General features: G+C 37.4%; 1 protein-coding gene across 1 annotated transcript in view; it reads left to right on the top strand.

Moving 5' to 3' along the window:
* The window catches only part of celsr3 (cadherin, EGF LAG seven-pass G-type receptor 3), a 46,509-nt gene that overhangs the window by 25,864 nt on the left and 3,639 nt on the right, over positions 1 to 17,006 (top strand). Inside the window, exons 13-34 of the mRNA XM_079828084.1 lie at positions 303 to 471; positions 2,430 to 2,571; positions 3,425 to 3,545; positions 6,218 to 6,401; positions 6,479 to 6,580; positions 6,670 to 6,764; positions 7,442 to 7,651; positions 7,778 to 7,961; positions 9,084 to 9,233; positions 9,307 to 9,487; positions 9,586 to 9,753; positions 10,478 to 10,604; positions 10,803 to 11,009; positions 13,833 to 14,007; positions 14,089 to 14,201; positions 14,351 to 14,430; positions 14,833 to 14,959; positions 15,075 to 15,194; positions 15,326 to 15,423; positions 16,126 to 16,247; positions 16,410 to 16,583; positions 16,700 to 16,888. Coding sequence (XP_079684210.1) covers positions 303 to 471; positions 2,430 to 2,571; positions 3,425 to 3,545; positions 6,218 to 6,401; positions 6,479 to 6,580; positions 6,670 to 6,764; positions 7,442 to 7,651; positions 7,778 to 7,961; positions 9,084 to 9,233; positions 9,307 to 9,487; positions 9,586 to 9,753; positions 10,478 to 10,604; positions 10,803 to 11,009; positions 13,833 to 14,007; positions 14,089 to 14,201; positions 14,351 to 14,430; positions 14,833 to 14,959; positions 15,075 to 15,194; positions 15,326 to 15,423; positions 16,126 to 16,247; positions 16,410 to 16,583; positions 16,700 to 16,888 — 3,238 coding nt within the window. The remainder of the gene's footprint in view (positions 1 to 302; positions 472 to 2,429; positions 2,572 to 3,424; positions 3,546 to 6,217; positions 6,402 to 6,478; positions 6,581 to 6,669; positions 6,765 to 7,441; positions 7,652 to 7,777; positions 7,962 to 9,083; positions 9,234 to 9,306; positions 9,488 to 9,585; positions 9,754 to 10,477; positions 10,605 to 10,802; positions 11,010 to 13,832; positions 14,008 to 14,088; positions 14,202 to 14,350; positions 14,431 to 14,832; positions 14,960 to 15,074; positions 15,195 to 15,325; positions 15,424 to 16,125; positions 16,248 to 16,409; positions 16,584 to 16,699; positions 16,889 to 17,006) is intronic.

Raw genomic sequence — 17,006 nt, 5'->3', positions numbered from 1 at the left:
CCTGTAAACTGTAAAATGTAATTTGTTCATCTGATGGCAAAGCTGAATTTTCAGCAGCCATTACTCTAGCCTTTGGTGTCACATGATCCTTCAGAAATCATTTTAATATGCTGATTTGGTGCTTAAGAAACGTATTATCAGTGTTGAAAACAGTTGTGCTGCTTAATGTTTTTGTGTAAAATTGAATGGTAATATATCTGATATTAAGATTGTATGTTTCTAAATATTTTTATTTTTTTGATGTCATTAATTTTGGTGCATATTTATGTCTGTATGCTGAATGTTCTGGCATGTGTCCTCAGGGGGTGCGACTGGGGGTGCGTCCTGATTCCCCTGCATTGCCCCGCCCTTCCAAAACCATCAAAGTGGAGACTGGCTGTAATGTTGGCAACCCGTGTAACTCCTCCCCTTGTCCCGCCCACAGCCAATGCACCGATGAATGGGATCGACACACCTGTGTTTGTGAACCAGGTGAGATATGAGTTATGATCGTTGATTACAAAACATACAGAATGTTTCTTATACATACAATGATGTCCAAAAAATTGGAGACCGCTATGTTGTCCATGTTGCATTTTTTTAATTTAATGCAATTTTTCATTACAATTTATATAACCAGCATCAGAATTTGATCACAAATCTACAGAATGTACAGAAACAATTAAATAATTCAGTATCCTAAAACTTTATTTCCAGGTTTATTCCCAGATGTTCAATGTGGTGTTAGACGCCTGCATATATGTATTAATAATACATTGAGTGTGTCAGTGGTTTCTATGCTAACAGTCAAGATCTGCTTGTGTTTGTATGAGCTCCCATCATGTCTAAATGCTAAATGATGATACAGACTCGTTCACTTCATTATCATGCCGTTAGAGTTGCATCAGCCCAGTGTTATTAATAGTGCTGTGCAGAAAAAGAAATCAAAGACTCCCCTCATAAACTCTGAATTAATTTTGCATACCCCCTCCTGGTAGAGTAAACCCACACGTACAACCTTACACACACACACACACACACACACACACACACACACACACACACACACACACACACACACACACACACACACACACACACACACACACACACACACACACACACACACACACACACACACACACACACACACACACACACACACACACACACACACACACACACAGTGCATAACAGTGCCTAAATTTAAAAACAGAAATATCTCTCTCCTTCTTGCTCTGTTGTTTGTTAGATTCCCATACATAATTTAACATTTTTAATATGTTTCTGTACTGCAGCGTGCTAGTTGAATGTGTGTTGAACGGAGTCACGTTTTCTGAGGGCTTTATTGTAATCCTGTAGTGACTTCTATATCATTCAAAGCAGTGGAAAGCTTCAACAGAAGAGTATATGGTTGTATTACTGCATTCCATTTCTGATTAGTGAGCTTTTCTTAATTCGCCTTAATAGGGTTTGCACACACTTCTATACAGACAATTCAAACATCTCTCTGCTGAAAGAGAGAGAGAGAAAGAGGGTTATTGTGTCTTTTGATCAGTTGTCGTGCAGATGGAGGCTTTTCTATATGACTCTGGTGAAGATGAGTTCAAGGCTACGCTGCTTTATGTGTTGGTTGTGACGAGAGTGAAATCTGCCCATTCATTTCCTGTGTGTTTTATGCCTTACATTTAATAAATATGTATGTGAAGAATTTTTCCTTTAGTTGTAAATTTCATTGTGGCATATGTATAATTTTCTTTATTATCTAGGATGGATTTCATAAGTGTAGCATTATTTTTTTCCCCTGAAGTTCACTTATAATGTTAGTCATGTTTTATTTTTATTTTATTTTTTTTGCTGCTCTGCCTTTAAGCCACATGAAATGAGTAACAGCATAAGATGAGCGTTTGCTGTCGCATCCAATATATTTGGCACTGCCTCATCCTGTATTACGTTGTCGTATGTTCACAAAACACTTCACTCTGAAGCATGTCGTTCAAACTGTCGGCCATATGATGTGATCGGTCATAAAGTTGTGCAACAAATCATTTTTTGTAGTTTACTTTCAATGAAAGTGTTTTTATTTATTCATTGTCTCAAAAGGTCAGAGAAAATTTATTTTTTCTCGATTTAATGACACCTTTTAAAGACTTTCTGGTATAGAAACAGCTCCCAGAACACTCCCTCCATCTTCCATCAATCGGTCAAACAGATAGTCCCGCCCCAAACTCACGTCATTGGTTAAACAGATAGTCCCGCCCCAAACTCACATCACAGTGATCATACTTTTCAGTGAAAGAAACACATGAATAGCTTACTTACAGTGTTGCTGCATATTAAGCTGAGAAAGTACTTTAACATAGAAAATATTACACACATAATCTTTAAATATCAATGTATACACTTGAGGTTTGTGTGGTAATGTTTTTTTTTTTTTTTTTCAAATACAGGATTCTATGGTAAAAGCTGTATGGATGCATGTAAGCTAAACCCATGTGAGAATCAAGCAAAGTGTCACAGGAAGCCCAGCTCTTCTCATGGATATATCTGTGACTGTGAGGACAGTCACTACGGACAGTACTGCCAACACAGGTACACATCCATACACACCACAATCATGCGCTATTACATGAGCTCAAATACACACTCAATGTACAAACATGTCACCACTTGAATTCATTTCATGCATTTTGTCCTGTTGTCAATATCTAAACATTCTTAAAACAAGACAAATTTAGGCTAAATTTGTTTTTTCTTTATTTTTACCCCCCTGCCCCCTTGTTTTAAGCTGCCAATAGGTTAATAAAAATACATTTATTTCTAAACGTATTTTCTGAAAATATCTTAACAGTTTTGCTTTTAAAGAAAATGTAACTTTGCTATAAGGCTGATTTTAAAAAGGCTTTGAGCCTTCTCTGTCCAGTAGCCCAGTTACTCTTATTCTGATCTGTAATCTCTAATAAGTTGACAAGCAACTACCAGTAAGATAATCAGTGAGAGATGGACAAAGACTTTATTGATGCATTCAGATTTAGAGTTTGTGTGTATGTGTGAGATATTTTTTGTGTGTGTGACACTAATCCATTGTTCATGCTTATCCAAAAGGTTGGATCTGTATGGCGGGTAGGTTTGTGCTCATGTTAATGATGCATTTGTTCTGCTTAGCCGCATGTGTGCGTGTGCGCTTAAGGTTTGCTGCCTTTGAACGGATGAAAGTAGACTTAAGTTTGCCGACAGACTGTGACTTATGTGACCCTAAATCAACCCCTACCTCAAACACACACACGCTCAGCTAAATCCTTCACAACAGCGGCAATCTCATCTGCTCTCTTTTATCGGTTGGCTCCATCTCTCTCTCTCTGTGTCATGCTGGCTCGCTCTGTATGTCAGATCTGCCCTAGATACATAGGTATTTGATCAAATCTAACTGTGCGTCTGTTTGTAGGATCGAGCAGCAATGTCCACGTGGTTGGTGGGGCAGCCCGACATGTGGACCCTGCCACTGTGAAGCAAGTAAAGGATTTGACACGGACTGCAATAAGACCACTGGACACTGCCACTGCAAGGTATACACAAATGAATAGTTTACCTAAAATATATATTATCACATTATAAGATGGACATGTACACATGGGTTCAAAAGTTTGGGGTCAGTAAGACTTTACTGTTTTTGAAGGTCTCTTATGCTCACCAAGGCTTCTGTTTTAAGCTTGCTTAGTTGGGGACACTTAATATTCTGCAATATTACTGATTTGACTGTACCCTGTTGATTTGTCCTATACCCTATTAGAGTTGCAAAGTATGGCTATGTTCTTATGTAGTGTGTATATACTCTATACACATATACAGGTGAAACTCAAAAAAATGTGAATATCGTGCAAAAGTTAATTTATTTCAGTAATTTAACTTAAAAGGTGAAACTAATATATTATATAGACTCATTACATGCAAAGTGAGATATTTCAAGTTCAATATTTCAAATGATTATGGTTTACAGCTTATGAAACCCCCAAATTCAAAATCTCTCGGCCCTCTGAAAAGTATAATCATGCATATGTATTCAGCCCCTTTTGCACGAATTACTGCCTCAATGCGGCGTGGCATGGATGCTATCAGCCAGTGGCACTGCTAGGGTGTTATGGAAGACCAGGAAGCTTCAATAGCGGCCTTCAGCTCTTCTGCATTTTTCGGTCTCATGTCTCATCTTTTTCTTGGCAATGCCCCATAGATTATCTATGGGATTCAGGTTAGGCGAGTTTGCTGGCCAATCAAGCACAGTAATCCCATGGTCATTGAACCAGGTTTTGGTACTTTTGGCAGTGTGGGCAGGTGCCAAGTCCTGCTGGAAAACGAAGTCAGCATCTCCATAAAACTTGTCTGCTGAAGGAACCATGAAGTGCTCTAAAATGTTGGCGCTGGACTTAATAAATCACAGTGATGACGTGGCCTATGACATGGCTCCCCAAACCAACACAGACTGTGGAAACTTCACACTGGACTTCAAGCATCTTGGATTGTGTGCCTCTCCATTCTTCCTCCAGACTCTGGGACGTTTCCAAATGAGATTAAAAATGTGCTCTCATCAGAAAAGAGGACTTTGGACCACTGAGCAACAGCTTACCTCTTTAGCCCAGGTAAGACGCTTCTGCGGCTTGACAAGAGGAATACGACATTTGGAGCCCATGTCCAGGATCCGTCAGTGTGTGGTAGCTCATGATGCAGTAACTCCAGCCTCAGTCCACTCCCCCACACATTTGAATGGCCTTTCCCTGACAATCCTCTCCAGGCTGCGGTCATCCCTGCTGCTTGTGCACCTTTTTCTTCCACACTTTTTCCTTCCACTTAACTTTTTTTAATGTGCTTTGATACAGCACTTTGAGAACATCCAACTTCGTTTGAAATTACCTTTTGAGGCTTTCCCTCCTTGTGGAAGGTGTCAATTATGGGTTTCTGCACAACTGATTGTCTTCCCCATGATTGTGAATTCTACTGAACCAGACTGAGAGACCATTTAAATGCTCAGGAATCCTTTGCAGGTGTTTTGGATTAAATAGCTGATTAGAGTGGGACACTTTGAGCCTACAATACTGAACCTTTTCACAATATTCAAATTTTCTGAGATTTTGAATTTGGGGGTTTCATAAGCTGTAAGCCATAATCATCAAAATTATAACAAATTAAGGCTTGAAATATCTCACTTTGCACGTAATACGTCTATATAATATATTAGTTTCACCTTTTAAGTAGAATTACTGAAATAAATGAACTTATGCATGATATTTTTCGAGTTTCACCTGTAGATACTCTATACACATAATTTCTGAGGATCAGCTGTCACTGACATGAAAGCTGTTCCAACAACTAGCAGCTTCATAAACATGCTGAGCGTTATGCTCCTCAGAGAACACCATGTTCAGAGGAGTGAAAGCAGACTTTCTCAGGATCAGCCTGTGATGAATCTACAATGTGTATTTTTGCAGTTAGAGCTTTTAAACACACAGTTTGCATTTATTAGACACATTCCAGTTATACATTTTTTTCTTTTCTTTTTTTGCAATTCAAATAAGAATGGTAAATATTGCAATGCAGATGTAATATTGCAGATCTTCAGTTGCACTTTCGATTGCAATCATAAATTGGATGACTACCGCTATAGAAATGGCCTATGTTAGGCTACTTCCTTTTGCTAGCAACATGTTCTTCTGCATTTTTCCTCCATAGAGTATTCTCATTTTGCCTGTGTGTCCAGATAATACTTTCCAGTTTTGTTCTTTAAACTGTCATAACAAACATGTATTTTTAATATGTAGAGTACTTTTGACTTGGTACTATTTTTAGAAGTAAATGACTACCCCATACAGTATAGCTGGTCAGGGAAGTGTTAATTGGTTTGTGTGTGTTTAAGTGTAATTAAGAGATTAGAGATGTGTGTTCTTCACTCTGGGGTGCTATAATAAAGCATTACTCACCCTTACGCTGTACTGCATCAGGCTTTTCATTGTCCGTATATTACACTCCAACCCCGAAGGAAAACATGAACACACGCAATCTTATAAGGCTTTTGAAATGTACAGTTAAACTATTTTTTAATGAATATTCTAGCTATAGCTTATTCTATAAAATGCATGCATGTCAATATTTTTTTTATTATGTTATAATTACTATGCTTTGTGATAAAAAAAAAAAAATTGTATTGTGTAAATGCATGTGTTCATATGGATGTTTTTGTGTGTATCAGGAGTTTCATTACCGACGGCGGAGCAGTGACGTCTGCCTGCCATGTGACTGCTATCCAGTGGGCTCCTTTTCTAGGTCATGTGATCCTGAGAGCGGCCAGTGCCAGTGCCGACCCGGCGTGATTGGCCGACAGTGCAACATGTGTGACAATCCGTTTGCTGAGGTCACACAGACAGGCTGTGAAGGTACATACACATCCATCCAACCAGTAATCCCTCCATGTTACACATATTTAATCCATTTCCTCACCTTCTTTTCTCAGTGATCTATGATGGTTGTCCAAAGACCATAACATCAGCAATATGGTGGCCCAGAACAAAGTTCAACCTGCCTGCTGCTGTCCCGTGTCCCAAAGGATCAGTAGGTGAGCGTGAAGATTCATATCTGTGTCTTTTATATCTCTTTTCTGTAGTCCATCTAATCCATCAGTCCATCTCTTTGTTTTTTTTGAAGGAACTGCAATTCGGCACTGTGATGGAGAGAGAGGGTGGCTGGACCCTGATCTGTACAACTGCACCTCTCCCCCTTTTGTGGATCTGAACACAGCTGTGAGTAGCTATGCTTTCACATTTATCATCCATTTACTATAATAAGGGCTGTTTCACACCCTTTTTTGGGGGGAAGAAAATAAAGTATTTTTTCTGAGTTACAATATTGAAAATTTTGTGGGGATGCGTGGATATTACTATATAATTTCCAATAATTATTTTCATGTTAGGGCTCATAACCAATAAATGGCTGATATTAAAATTGTACACTATTGTTGGCAGCATAAAATTATAATGTGCTGTATGAAAAATGCTTTTTTTTTTAAAGATTTATTTTAATTGAGTGTGACGTGTGATTAAAAAAGCTATTTAAATATAAAAATGAGCATGCACAATTTTTTTATATCGACCAATAGATTAAAAAAATTCTAACCGCTATGGTATATTATGCATCCCTAATAAATATTTGGCCTTTGAGAATAATTACATATACATGTAATAATTATATTTATATAACATTCACAAATCATTCATCTACACAAAATTTTACCAAAACTCAAAAGTGTTTTGCTGAATCTTTTTAATCGTTTTAAATGAATTGAATACCCATAGCTCATGCAGACACAGGATGTGTGAAACAGAGCTAAGGTCCATCATTTTCTCAGAGTGATGCATACAGTACAGGAGCTGCTTGTCTACATTATATAACCATTTTTTCAATGTGTGTGTGTGTGTAGCTGGAGGCCGTAGAGAGAAATGAGACAGAACTCAGCACCATCATTGAGAAAAAACTGGCCCATCAGCTTCGTGATGTCACAGAGGCAACAACCCGTCTCTATGGCAATGACCTTCAGATAGCCGAGCGACTGCTGTCTCGCCTCTTGACCTTTGAGAGCCTCCAGTCAGGCTTCGGTTTGACAGCCACTCAGGATGCACATTTCAATGAGGTGTGCATTACCTTAGGGAACCGATGAATAGCTGGAAATTTGAGATTCTAATTTTATTGAGATAAAAAGACTAGTTGATTAACGTCTCTTTCTGTTCTGTCTCTCACACTGTGTCTCTGTCTGCAGAATGTGTTACGAGGCTGTAGTGTTTTGTTGGGACCGGGCAGTGCTGCGTTGTGGAGGGGTCAAAGTTCAGGTCAGAACGGAGCGGCGGGATTGGCCGATCTGTTGGAGCAGTACACCCGCATACTGGCCCAGAACATGAAACAGACCTACCTCAATCCTGTCGCACTCGTCGCCCCAAACATCGGTCAGCATCAATACACAACAAACACATACACTAACATTAAAAAATTATACTTTTATTCAGCAAAAACACATTAAATTGATCAAAAGTGATAGTAAAGACATTTATAATATTACAAAAGATTTCTACTTCAAATAAATGCTGCTTTTTTGATTCTTTCTATTCATCAAAGAATCCTGAAAAAACTGTGATAAGAATTGTAAGTATTACTTGAGCACCAAATCAGCATGTTAGATTTATTTCTGATGGGTTTTGAGGGAGTGAAAAGAGCCGGGTCTGTTTAAAATTCTCGATCGACCTCTCTGAAAATAGTTTTCAGATAAAATGTTTTGGGGGAGGGGGGGTTCTGAAATACACAAAAAAGTTTTTATTTGCATTTACAATATTTGAAGCATTTATGTTGATTTGTTTATTTTTGTTTGTGAAGGTACCTTTCAATTTTGAAAGTATAATGTATTGATATAATATTAATAATTATTAGTTATAATAATGATATATACTAAAATACATAACAATTACAAATTATGGTAACAAGTTTCACAACATTGTGAAAATCAAAGAGATTTTAACAAGGATAGAGCAGACAACATGTGTGTGTGTGTGTATATATATATATATATATATATATATATATATATATATATATATATATATATATATATATATATATATATATATATATATATATATATATATATATATATATCAGTTATTAAATATCAATCCTCACTTTAAATATATCCTGGTAAAATTATATTTTCAATACATTTAATTTAATCATTAAATGATGTGTTGGTAATTTTATGGTGATGGACATAATACTTTAAATGGCGTGTGGCATGTTGTTTTAAACCAGTAAATATTCATTTTGTATGTGAAAAGCAAAGCATTTCAACTCTGGAGGAAAGAGGAGCTTAGTCAGCTGATGGTGCGAAAAAGTAAATATTGGAAAAATTCTGTCATGTGCCGTGTGAGATAAACCTGTGGAAGATCAATGTGAGACTAACACCTGCAGTGTGCACCTACAGTATGATCTGCAGAAACTGCAACTGCAGCACTATAGAGAGCAGATGGATTAAAAGAATATTGTAGTTCACACAGTTTGTGTGTGTTTTTGTGTTGCAGTCATGATTCTGGATCGCGTTGACAACCACACACATGTGCGGCGACGGTTTCCACGGTACCACAGCACTCTGTTCCGAGGTCAAGCGCTTTGGGATGCACACACACATGTTGTGCTGCCCCCTGCTGCACTAGTGCCACAGCGCAACATCGGTAAGTCACATGCACGCTCTTAAAGTCCATTGAATAGATTTAAAAGCATTGAGCAATAAGTCTGTGTGTTTAGTTTCAGCTCCATCTCCTGCTGGCCCTGTGAACCTGTTGACCAATCAGACACTAGAAGCGACGGCAGCCCGACGTTCTTTGTCACTGCAAGAGGCGCCTGTCTCCATTGTCATCCTCCTCATCTATCGAAGCCTGGGGGCCGCACTTCCTTCTAAATATCACACGGACCGTCGTGGGGTCAGGTTAGAAAGGGTCTAAACCAAAAATCACCTCAGAGTCAGATAATGTGCATATATGTGAGTGTGATTGTCTTTCTAACCATGTGTGTGCATCTCTGCAGGTTACCCAGACACCCTGTGTTGAACTCGCCTGTGGTGAGTGTGTCTGTGTATAATAACCAGACCTTCGTGGAGGGTTTTCTGGACACTCCGGTCCTGTTGGAGTTTCGTCTTCTGGAGACCAGCAACCGCAGCAAACCGCTTTGTGTGCAGTGGAATCACAGCAGCCCGTGAGTCTGTGTCCTTATTACTCAATTGCAAAAACAAATAAAACCACTATTAAAGCACCAAATCATGACCAAATCATTCTTGCATTACACTAAAAGTCAAAAGTTTGGAATAATTAAGATTTTTTTTATTTTTATTAATATGCTGATCTGGTGATCAAATTGGTGCAATTTGGTGATCAACAAAAAAACTGCTTAATATTTTTTGTGGAAACTGTGATTATTTGATGAATAGAAATGATCAAAATAGCAGCTTTTATTTGAAATAGAAATCTCTGTAACATTATAAATGTCTTTACTGTTACTTTTGCTCAATTTAAAGGGTCCTTGCTTAATACAAATATAAATTTCTTATCTTATCCCAAACTTTTGAATGGTAGTGTATCATGGTTTCCATAAAAAATATTAAGCAGCAAGAACCATTTTACCCATTGATAATACTAAGAAATGTTTTTGAGCACCAAATCATCATATTAGAATGATTTCTGAAAGATCATGTGACACTGAAAACTGTAATGACGCTGAAAATTCAGCTTTGCCATGTCTATTGACATTTTTGTCTAATTGTAAATATTTCACAATATTACTGACTTGAATAAATGCAACCTTGGTGAGCATAACAGACTTCAACAACATTAAAAAAATCCTACCGACCCACATTTTGAATGGCAGTGTGTATTGTTATTGTAAGGAATAGACAGTAAATACTCTGAATGTGTGTGTTCAGTGTATCCACAGGAGGCTGCTGGACTGTGAGGGACTGTAGTGTGGTCTATAGGAACATGTCACATGTTCGCTGTCAGTGCCACAGACTGGGAACATTTGGAGTCCTTATGGACAGCTCACAGAGAGAGGTACAGTACACACAGAAACACACAGACAAATCAAGGCCACGTAACTACTAAACAGCTATTCTTCACAAAAAGACACATTTTCACTGTTTTTCAAGAATACAATACTATATAGCAACAGGAGGTTCCATAGTGACATCTCCTTCAGCACAATCATCACTGCTAATACATTTTTCCTTCTTTCTTTTTTTTGCTAAGCAGCAGTTAGAGGGTGACCTGGAGACCCTTGCCATAGTAACATACTCCTCGCTCTCAGTTTCCATGGCGGCGTTGTTGCTAACAGTGGTGGTTTTATCGTGCCTGAGGGGACTGAAATCAAACACACGCAGCATTCATTCCAACATGGCTGCCGCTACTCTTCTCTCCCACCTCACATACCTGCTGGGCATCAACCAGACGGAACAACAGGTCAGAGAAGAGAGATGTCTGTGTGTGTTTCTGAATCTAAATGTGGGTTAGTGAGACAGTTTGGGTGGGCTCGAACACAAAAACACTATAATCGTCAAAAAAAAACATAGTTTAAATTATGTTAATTATAGATTCTATTAATCTATTAATTATAGATTGAATCCATCAATCTGTCAGTAAATAAATAAACGATACAATTCTTTACTATCACTTTTGATCAATGTTACAAAATTGTTTGTATTGCAAATAAACGCTGTTCTTTTTAAATTAAACAAAGAATCCTGAAAGAAATCAGCATATTAATTTATTTAATTTATTTAATTTTTTTAACAGCAAAAAACATATTAATAGATTTCTTAAGGATCATGCGACACTGAAGACTGGAGTAATAATGCTGAAAATTCAGCTTTCCATCACAGGAATAAATTACATTTAAAAATATATTCACTGTGTATATATCAGCATAATAATATTTTGAATCAAAATTCACAAATTTTATATAAATATATGTTATGGGGTTTCTAATCAAAATATGACTTGCTGTCAATACGGGGCATTGATTTTTATACATGTCCACTGTAGTGGACACCAGGACTTAAAGCATGTTTATCAGGCATTTTGGGAGACACAACAAATGAATAGGGAAAGAAATGATATATCAATATTCCTATGAAATATTAGATATTATTATGAAAATCCCAATATTACACTTTTTATTGTATGTTGCCCCAAGAACAGTGTATAGATACATTGTATTAAATGGGACTACCCATTTACCCACATATTGCATAAAGTAAAATGGTATATCAATTAATTCCGTTATATTTTTCAAACATAGTTGATAATACAAAGTTTGGTTAAATGGCAAAAACATTGTTTTTGTCTATACATGTAATTTCATGTAATTTTAGTTTTAAACAACCAGTCCTGGTGTCCACTACAGAGGACATAACGTATGAATAAAATATATTTTTTCCACAAAAAAAATTACATTTGTTTGTAATGCCCTGAACAATTTAAAACATGAAAAAATACAAAATTCAAAAAAAGTCTCAGGAGGATGTATAAATATATAAATATTTCATCATATGATTTTTTCATAATTTTTCTTTGTTTTAAAATACCAAGATCCTAACACAGATTTTCAATGTGGTCTTAGGCGTTTGGAGCCCACCTTACACAGCTTTTATAAAGCCAAGTGTAACAGCAGGTATGAAAGATTATGAATAGTTCAATAGAAAGTGAGCTGATTGTCAGGATAAAGCACAAGGCAGCTTGAATAAGATTTGTCATTCAGAAACCGACATTACAGCCATTAGTGCAATATGGTCCAAAAACCACTTACACCACACAGCGAGTTGGGAAACAGACGTTATTAAACACTTTTTCTGACGCTCTCTCCGTGTCTCTCTCGTCCTCAGACAGACACTCACACATTCTTTCTCTTTCTAAAGCAGGTTAACACCATTTTTAACAGATATTATTCTCTAGAGTGCAAACCACTCACACTAAAAGCCTGTTACTGCTGAGTTCATTAATTTAAACTGCTGGGCTGGGATGTGGGTGTGTGTCTGTGATAGAGTATGTGTTCATTCATAATTCATCTTCTATCTCAGACATTGACTTTGCGTGTGTGTATTGATTTTAGAACTTATATTCTATTTTTTTGGACATGTACAGTAGAGAGTATTCAGTAAATGATGGGAATGGGATCAGGAACTGTTTTGAGCTGAATGTGAACTCACAACACACATGTGCCAAACACTAGTTTTCAAACCTGTCCTGGTGGAACCCCAACACTGCATCAGGTGTGTTAGATGAGGGAGACGTACAAAATGTGGACAGGTTTGAAAACGGGTTTGAAAACCCCTGCACTTGGCCACTCAATGATCATTCTCAGTGCTGTACTCTGACTATGAATTGAATTATCAGTTTGTAAAACTCCATGTCATGCAGATATTAAGTTGCGGTGGCGAGATCATTGCATTCATGCACTCAACAGACAACTGTGGTTGGCTACAATGTTCAGCGCTGCAACATGTTTTTGCAAAAATATAATGCTGTAATCAACAGTTTCCATGATGAGTTAATCTTGACAGCTGTAATTGTAAATACACCATGAAGTATTTCAAAAGAGCTCCTCATGTAATACTTCATATGCAAAGGTGTTACCCAATCACAGTATGTTTACATTGAAGTCTTAAAGGAAAATGACAATTTTTAACCCTTTAAAATCAGCATGAAACGGAGGTCAAGGAGACTTTTCTTCCTTATTCTGACGTATATATGAGTGAAACGCTTCTTGAACAAGAAAAAAATGTAGGACTGGACATGATTTTGTCCATGAGGAATTGATTGGATGGTTGGGTCATTGGGGTTTGCTATTGATCAATCTCATGTGAGTGGCAGGTTGTCCCGCCTACAAACATTAGTCCCGCCAGTAAACATTTCGTCAGAGAAGAGAACAGATGTTGCTGCAAGAGGGAGTGGAAGTTATTTTGATTAAAGAGTATGAGGGAATATGATTTTTATTTTTTTATTATAATTATGTGCACAGATAAATAATTTGTAATAAATACTGCAATATCCCATAAAAAAACAAGAATTGTCCATTTTGATTTCATGATTTCTAGATTATGACAGTTTTTTGGGATAAAAATCCTACTAACATTTATAAGTGCACCTCAGGAAAAATATTTAATTGAATATTTTTATTTTATTTTAATGCATATTGTAATTTTTAAGCCCATTATCTTGTGTATTTATATACATCCAATATGCTGTTTTATATTCTCGTTGGTTTATTGTCTCTGTTTGGTGCAGTTCCTGTGCACGGTGGTTGCAATTCTGCTCCATTACTTCTTCATGTCGGCATTTGCGTGGCTGTTTGTGGAAGCTCTGCATATTTACCGCATGCAGACTGAAGCGAGAAACATCAACTATGGAGCCATGAGATTCTACTATGCTATTGGCTGGGGAGTCCCTGCTATCATTACAGGTATGTACACACACACACACACACACACACAAATGTATGCTTTCATATAGACATGGTCTGTGACGCGTATGTGTGCTGCAGGGCTGGCAGTCGGGTTGGATCCAGAAGGGTACGGCAACCCAGATTTCTGCTGGATCTCCATGTACGATAAGCTCATGTGGAGCTTTGCGGGACCAGTTAGCGTCGTCATACTGGTATTGTGGTTTTCAGTGTGTTTGTGTGTTGTTTTTGCCGTATAAAGGATCTTTATGTGTATTTCTCTCTCTCTCTCTGTGTTTTTGATGTATGTGCAAATGACAGCAATGATAGTCTAAATTGGCAACTCGCTCTCTCTGTTTTACAGATGAATGGTGGGATGTTTTTAATGGTCCTGCGCATGACGTGCAACCCCACTCAGAAGGAGATTAAAAAGCTGCCTGTGATGTAAGTACAGCATGCATGTATTCAGGAACATTTAATATGGAAAGTGGGACAGGGGACATTATAAAACTTTTCTTCATGAATATTAATTAGCTGACTTAATATTCGCCCAACTGATTTAATTAAGAAGAAGAAGGAAAGTGAGCATTTCTCTTTACACCCCAGTCAAGTAAAATAATTATGTTATTATAATATTTAATATATTTAATATTATGTTATTATTATATTTTATTGATAATAATAATTTACTATTATTATTATTGTTGTTGTTTATTTTCCTGACATTGTAATGTTTCATGTGTTTCTACCTGCAATTGATGAGTTTTTTTAGCACAGAATTAATGCCTTTTCATCTCTTTACTCTTTGTTAATTCATTTTATTCTGTTTCTCTCTCTCTCTCTCAGTTCTACTATCCGCAGTGCCTTCCTCCTGTTATTGTTGAGTTCTTGTGTTTGGTTGTTTGGTCTTATGGCTGTTAATAACAGTGTCCTGGCGTTCCACTACCTGTTCATTGTCCTCTGTTGCATACAGGTAAGTGTGTTCTGGCTTTTACACATCTTTTTCTTTGGTGTTGGTTAGCTGTAAACTTTGATAATTGTGTCCTGTGTAATGTATGTAATGCTATTCTCCTACTCGCTTGTCTTAGGGTTTGGCTGTACTGTTGGTTTTTACTCTCCTGAACTCAGAAGTGCAGGAGGCCTGGAAACTGGCCTGCCTGGGCAAGAAAAGCCCGAGTGAAGAACCTCCCAGACCTCCACAGATTACTGTTAGTGAACATAAACACACATATTAACATATGACCCCCCCACTCCATGCACAGTTACACATGCAAACCCATATTTAAACCCATGGAGGGAAAATAAGCATGTGGATTTGTAACCTGCTCTATGTGTGCAGGGCCAAAACCCGTACAACAGCGCCTCCCTGCTGGAGCAGAGCGGATTACACCGGATCACTCTCGGAACTTCAACTATCTCATCAGTCAGCAGTGCAAGGTCTGTCAACACATCAATTCGAATTTCAATATTTTTAACATAATTTATAGGATTAGGATGTAAAATAAATAACATGGTAAGAGTTTACAATGAGATTCAATTAGTTAACATTAGTTAATGCATTAGCTCTCATTAACTATGTTTACTAATAAAAGTTAATGTAATATGTTATATGATAATTCATGAATTCATTGTTAATTCATATCATTTAAATTCATGTAAAGTTGTGTAACTGTGAACTGTTCACTCAAATTCTTATGCTGATAATATACACTATCGTTCAAGTCTGTGGTCAGTGATCAATGATATTTATTTTTTCGTTTGAAAGAAATTCATTTAATATTTCTTCACAATATTAACTGTAATTAACTGTATTAACTTTTAACTGTATTTTTATTTAAAAAAAATTGCAGCCTTTGTGAAAATAAGAGACTTTGTTCAAACTTTTGAATGGATGTGTAATTTGTCATAAAACAAAAGCAAACTAAAAGAATTTTCACTACTAGTCACAGGCTTTTGGACCACACTAAATAAGAAAATTATAAATAACTGTAGATTGTATATCACTATTTTATTATTTGACAATGTACATAATTGTAAATTGTATTCTGAACTGTGAAAACAGATGTAAAAATGTTTATGTATCGCTATGTAACTAATTTAAAAGCACTAAAAGTTGAGGTATTCTTTGTTTTTTCTCAGGGAGAATCTCTTGGCACGGCAGACTCTCGAACACACTCTTGCTCACACAGGGGCCACTGACCTGGACGTGGCAATGTTCCACCGCAACGGAGGTACACTAATACACAATAACCTGCATGCATGTACGTATTCACACACACACAACATCATTCAGTCCTTAACTGCTCGCTATTTGTTCTTGACTTGTTAAATTATAGTGTTCGCTAGTGGCCTTCTCTGTCAGAATTAGTGACATTTAGTTTATCTCTTCTTCTTTCATTCATGTTACTTTGTCTGTCTGTCAGGTGAGGACTCAGACTCAGATTCTGATCTCTCACTGGAAGAGGAGAGGAGTTTGTCCATCCCGTCATCAGAGAGCGAGGACAATGTGCGCCTGCGTGGACGCATCCAGCGACGCTTCAAACGGACCGGTCATGGTGAACGTTTACTCACAGAAGCCTCCCACAATGGTGGAAAAGGTACCAATATCATTGTTGCAGATGCCTATATTATTATTGATAGTGAAGCCAAAGGAGTGCAGAAAATTAGTTTCATGATGCCCAACTGTTAGTGTATGGAACTGTTTATGTGTCAGATCTGGATGGCAATGACCTGCTCTCCTATTGGCCAGCACTGGAAGGCTGTGAGGCGCACTCTCTGCAGAAATGGGGCTCAGAGCGCCGTCTAGGGGGAGACTACAGCAAGGACGCAGCTAATAACAACCAGCCAGATGCATCGCTGACCAGCGGAGATGAGAACGGGCTCACACACAGACACCGCAAGGGTGAGGCACACATTCATCTGTTGTTATCCAAATGTTAACCAGTAGCCATAAATTATTTAATTTTGCATGCTCATATTACCTATTCTTACATTCAGATTACCAACTGCCCTCATCTAAT

This window comes from Gobio gobio (assembly GCF_949357685.1).
Source record: "Gobio gobio genome assembly, chromosome: 10".
In the NCBI taxonomy this organism is placed as follows: domain Eukaryota; kingdom Metazoa; phylum Chordata; class Actinopteri; order Cypriniformes; family Gobionidae; genus Gobio; species Gobio gobio.
Note: the sequence above shows the minus strand (reverse complement) of the source record. Positions and strands in the feature narration are given on the sequence as shown.